The sequence below is a fragment of the Schistosoma haematobium genome, chromosome ZW, assembly GCF_000699445.3.
Source record: "Schistosoma haematobium chromosome ZW, whole genome shotgun sequence".
NCBI lineage: Eukaryota > Metazoa > Platyhelminthes > Trematoda > Strigeidida > Schistosomatidae > Schistosoma > Schistosoma haematobium.
In genome coordinates this window covers 9,561,946-9,567,742 of record NC_067195.1, presented here as the reverse complement: position 1 = coordinate 9,567,742, position 5,797 = coordinate 9,561,946, and the positions used below count along the sequence as shown (strand labels likewise).

The 5,797-nt window shown below is 41.2% G+C and overlaps 1 protein-coding gene across 1 annotated transcript; it reads left to right on the top strand.

Moving 5' to 3' along the window:
• Positions 1 to 301: 301 nt before the first annotated feature.
• Positions 302 to 4,618, top strand: KARS1_2 (Lysine--tRNA ligase). Its single transcript, XM_051210351.1, has 3 exons — positions 302 to 377; positions 3,073 to 3,289; positions 3,413 to 4,618. The coding sequence occupies exon 3, from the start codon at positions 3,440 to 3,442 to the stop codon at positions 3,884 to 3,886; it is 447 nt and encodes a 148-aa protein (XP_051070337.1). The 5' UTR covers positions 302 to 377; positions 3,073 to 3,289; positions 3,413 to 3,439; the 3' UTR covers positions 3,887 to 4,618.
• The last annotated feature ends 1,179 nt before the right edge of the window (positions 4,619 to 5,797 follow it).

The following is a 5,797-nucleotide window of genomic DNA, read 5'->3' as shown; positions in this document are numbered from 1 at the left end:
TACGGCACGATCTGAACCACCAGGCTGGACCATCGAAGTATCACGCTGTAGATTGATTAGGCGTTGATATTCGATTGCAATATCATTAAGAGTTAGTTTTGAGTCTTGGTCGAATCGACTTAGCAAACGTGTTCTAGTGTCGCTGAACTTCTGCGATTGAAGGCTGCAGATGAGAATGAGTGCTTGAAATTGGTCTTCAGTAAGCGACTTCAACCGGAAGCGTACACATTCTCGGTTGACGATACCCACATGTGTGAGAAAATCATCATCTTCGTTCATAGTGACCTTCAAACATCGATAGCGCGCATTGAATAGTGAGGAGCTGTCTCCGAATTGTTGGCACAATGACTAGGCAGTGTCCGAGAATGAACGATCGCGTGAGTTTAGAGGCAGAACTAGGTTGCAATACCTGTCTAGTTCACTGGGAACCAACTTTCGAAGCAGCAAGCGAACCTTCCAAGCATCATCCTGGTTGGCAAATTCGAATTTGAATAGGTCATCGTAACGTCGCCATGTTAGACGATGTCACTCCGTATGCTTAAAATCATCTGCGTGTTCTAAGTCGATAAGTGGACCTCCTGGAATGAGACCGATTCGTGAAAATTCAGTCGACGAGAATGTTATTTGCATCAGTAGGTCTATACGTCTTGACTAGGAGCAGATAAAAGTGTCGTCTTTTCCCGAGATAGCTTCACTTACACTTGACTTATTAATCCCAGTTTCTTTCGTTAGTCTGAAGAACTGTCTTGTGTTCCCTACAGCCGCCGCCTTTTCTACCTCTTTTGTTTTCGTTGCCCACCACTGCTCACGGTCGTTCTTTAGACTTTTGGTTAATCTACATCTGATTTGTCCTCGCTCTTTATCGTGTTCAGAGCGTGATGGAATGAGTTTACGAGAATCTGTTAGTGTAATAAACTTAGCAGAAATCCACTGGTTGTTCGTAATTTTTTGGTTTAAATCACTGATAGATGTCACTGCTGTTTCCATAGCTGCTTGTATATCTTTCCAAGCAACATCTGGGTCAGCCTCGTTTTCAAAACTACCTAAGTGTGACCTCAGTTGTTCCTGGAACCTACTTTTGATTTTCTCGTTACTCAATCCAGTTCTAATGGGTCTTTTTACTGAGGCTTTTTGCGTCCAGTGAGGCGCAAGCAGATGCGTACCCGTATTAGCACATGATCGGAGTCCAAGCAGGTAATCCATAATGAGCGACAATCTTCTACCATCCCACTCCAACGATGACTAATGGCAATATGGTCTATTTGAGTCCATCGTTGGTTTGGTGCAGCGGGTCGCCATGCTAGACGATGTCTCTCCTTATGCTTAAAATTTGTGTTTGCTAAAAATAAACGATTGTCTGAACACAGTTGCAACAGAAGATCACCACCATCCGTTCGCTGTGCTGGAATACTAAAATATCCACCTAAATGCCTTTCTGTTTGGTTTAAACTACCTATCTGAGCATTAAAGTCACCAGCTACGAGTACTATGTCTGAACGTTTAGCTTTCTGTAAAATTCATCTTTCACTTCATCCGAGCTGCAGTCGGTGGGAGTGTAGGCAGAAACGACAAAAAGACAACGACATGTGTCCCTATCCTTCCGAGTTCTTACGGAGCCGTTTAGCCGAACAGCACATAAACGAATGTTAACGGGGATCCACTCTAACAGTGCTTGCTCCACCCTCGTGCTTAGTGGTACGCCCACACCTGCCAGTCCACGAGAACTGACCGTCGGGACACCAGATACACAGAGGGTGTATCTCGTTGGCTCTCCGTTTTGCCGAGGTGAGGTCAAGTGAATGACCACACTGGGATTCTGTATGCGTGTTTCAGAGACACAGCATACATCAATGGTACGAAATTCTAGGGTTCTAGCCAAGGAAGCCTGCTGACCGATTCGACATAGGGTGCGTACGTTGAAGGCTCCAATGTGTAGTTTGGAGCGAGGTTTCAGTAGACCTGGGACAGTGTTTTGAGCACTAAAACCGTTGGCTATGGTGAAACTTGAGGGGGCAGCCGAAAAAGGAGGTTTAGAGGTGAAAGTCGATGTAGGAGGAATAATAGGAAGTGAAGACGGAGGTTGATTATGAATACAGTGGTTTTGAGTGCTGTTGAAGGTATGAGGGCGGTTATCACTTCCCGGTTGCCCACACCGTGGAAGGGTTCTTCTGGAGGTACCTGAGAAGGAAGTTGGATTAGAGGTGGTCTTAGTGACCTGGGAGCGTGACCTCAGTGCTCAATGGGGCAACTACTTGAGGTCGGTCACACACGACCTCTTTGCGAGTAATTTTCGTGTTAGCTCTGTACTTGTTGAGACCTTACCGCCGAAGACGGATATCCGTGGGATAATGCGAGGTGTGCATCTTTAAGGTCGACCTTCTCTAACTCCACCCCTCCTTGTGGGAAGGCAGCATCAGTGTTATGCTAGTTGTCTGAAGGAAACACCCTACCGCCGTCACACCTCTGTACTGTCAGCAGTACGACTTCGCCCGCTTCAACCAACCTGTCTGGCATGTTGGGACCTTGAGAAACGATTGTTCTAGTCAGTATAGCTCGGTTGGTTCACCACGATAGGCAAGCACGACCACCATGTCAAGGTAGCATCAACGGACGGGAAAATTTCGAGAGAGATATCTGATTCTACTCTTGGCCGTACTAGGGGATTTGGGAGCTTAATCTAATGCTACCATTCTTTTTAAATAACTAATATCATGCTAAGCAGAAACAATTTCATTATATTTTTTCACTTATTGTTGTTCATTACTTAACGTAATCAGTTGGCAATCAGTGTCCATAAGTATGACATGTGTTTTGCACCTTCTAATTGCAAAGTACTTTTACAAGACTGTCAGAAACCTGTGTCTTCAGTGATTCTCTTTAGTGAGCAGTTAAAAGTAGTCGAGTTTGCATATTTGGGTAGCTGTGTAAAAGCAACTGATGCCAATTTGGGCTATTTTCGACATTATGTCGTTTTTTATATGAAAGTTCTAAAGATACTTCCTACATTAGTGATTTGGTGGCTTTCTCAAATATCGTATTTTTCATATTCCACCCTCTTTGTTTCTTTTCCAGCTGGCTGGCGAATTCTTGGAACCCTTGTGTGTTAACCCAACTTTTCTTACATGTCATCCATGTATAATGAGTCCTTTGGCTAAAGAACATAGATCTCGTCCAGGTTTGACGGAACGCTTTGAATTGTTTATGCTAAATAAAGAACTTTGTAATGCATATACAGAGCTGAATGATCCAGTTGTACAACGTGAACGATTCTTGGAACAGGCTAAAGTAGGTATTGTCTTATTTTTAAAAATCTTTTTCACAAATATTTTTTACTGTTTTATTCGGCTCTTATATATATGTGTTTCTTATAGAGATTTCAATCCATTATACTTGCTTTTGTTGTCTAATGTAGGACAAGGCAGCAGGCGACGCTGAAGCCATGGTGACGGATGAACAGTTTCCCACGGCTTTAGGTTACGGTCTTCCGCCAACTGCAGGTTGGGGTCTCGGTATTGATAGATTAACTATGTTCCTGACAAATACAAATAACATTAAGGAAGTTATCTTGTTCCCTGCTATGAAACCTGAAGCCAACAGTGCCGCACCCCTAAATCCAACGTCTGAAAAGCCACAAGATAATAAGTCTTCTGTTTCTGTTAATAGTTACATACCAGCTGAACTGTTAAGCAATACTGAAAATTTACCAGATAATACTGTACTTTTGGATAGCAGTAATTTATCGCCTAAATCATCATTATCACCTCAAATCAAAGTATCACCAGTACCAACTTCAAAAACACAAAATTCTCCAAGTCAAGAAACTAGTGAAACGCCACCTTCCAGTACAGGTAAAGGCGGAAAGAAGAAAAAGGGACGACGATCATAATTCCCAAAAAGGTTATGACTGTTAATGAGAAACCTGAGGTAGACATTAATGGTGTACTGTAAATGCATTTCACAAGGATAACCTTTTGCTTATGCTTTTTTGGTACAAATAAAATTTCACATGATCTACCTAAGTTTTGTGTTGTGTTGTTTCATGTGTTTGTCTTAATGAAACACTTTATCCACGTTTATCTTTGTGATAGAATACATGCTTGATTTTTGTCACATAAGCGTATTAACACTGTCCGAGCACTTGTCACATATAACACTGGTTTAAAAGGTAACAAATTACTACTCATACGACAGATATTTAGGGTACAATCATGTTTATTTTATCGGTTTCATGGAGTGTGTAATTGAAATTTCCAGATAAGCGTTCGATTACTCAAATGTTAATCTATGTTCATGTCGAACAATGTGTTATCGTTGAAGCAGTGTAATCTTACCATTCATACTTATGGAGGCAGATAAACAGTAAGATCTGGTAGTAATCTGTGTCTGTCTAGGTTAATATTCTCCACAATATAGTAATCAATTTATTCACTAGGTACTTGCGTATGAACACACTCTAAATGTAAGAGTTACCGACACTATTGCGGTTGCCCAAACTTAATTAGAAGGAGTTGATTTTTAATTAGAGAATTGATGGTCAAAATTTGACATGGTAGGACCTTGGGGAACGGTTGTTCCAGCCAGTGTAGCTCGGTTGCTCCATCACGATGGGCAAGCCCGACCACCACGTCGAGGTATCAACAACGGCCAGGAAGCACTCAAACTGAAATAAAGCAGTCCAACAAATAATTCGAATAGGAGAGCGGAGATTTACATTTTGATACACTAATTCATCACTGAGCCGATAAGACTTCATATTTAAGAATAGGCGCGTAGTGCACCATTCACCACACTTATGGCGATTTTTATTGTGTCCTCGGCTGTCATCAATCCTAATAATGCGGTAATTGTGTGGATTCTATCACGAAAAAGACGATACAGTCTATTTATTCTTATATAGTCTGGAGACGGGATGGCCAGAATATTTCGATCCATCATGTATATAATAAATTGCAACTGATTACCATTTAATCTCCTGAACCGTGCATTATTTATCAGGTACTTTTCATCGCAAGGATGGTTGTGAATCATTTTAGATGAAGCTATTATGTACCGGTCGACATCATACTGCAAACGGAACATGGCTTTGCAACCGGTGAACTTTGATCTATAATGAAGTGAGCATAAAAATAGTCATTTATTCTTTTACTCTCCGGCCATGGCCCTCCTGCTTCCTTTTATAGCCAGAACAACAAACAAACACTATGTGCTGGTATCGGATTTCTGGCTTCCCAATACTGATCTCGCTTTGGCGCACGACGTAATGCGTCCAACTCATCTAATGTTACATGTTGTATTTTAAATAACAAACCCTCTGCAATAGATTGACAGCATCTCTGACTTCGTTCCATGTTGTCCAGTGCCTGGGCCTCATAATCTTTTCGAAAACATCACTGGTGTCCACCACTACCGAACATTCAGTGTTAATTTGACTCGTTAATGGGATAGGGTTTTTCATGATACTAAAGAAAATAACAAATAAATATCGTTCTTTTTTAGTACTCTCGATAACAGTATAAATAACAGGAACAAGTGCGCAGACAATTAAGGAATTTTAGGCTGCAGCAACATTTACTTTGGCTAAAAAACTAACTCTGGTTTCCGATATCTACGAAATAATACTCAAAACAAAACGGATTAACATATTATCACATAAAGAAAGCAACCTAGCTTGGAGTAATACACTTTCAAGCAGCAGTAGCAAAAATCGAGAAAACAACAGAATATAAAAAGTTGGCACCTATACTTGGAATATTTCGTAAACTTCGGAATCAAAGCACACTAGGACATTAAATTACGC

Bases quoted from the DNA above. Each gene is read 5' to 3' on its own strand.
- KARS1_2 (XM_051210351.1), top strand. From the start codon at position 3,440: ATGGTGACGGATGAACAGTTTCCCACGGCTTTAGGTTACGGTCTTCCG.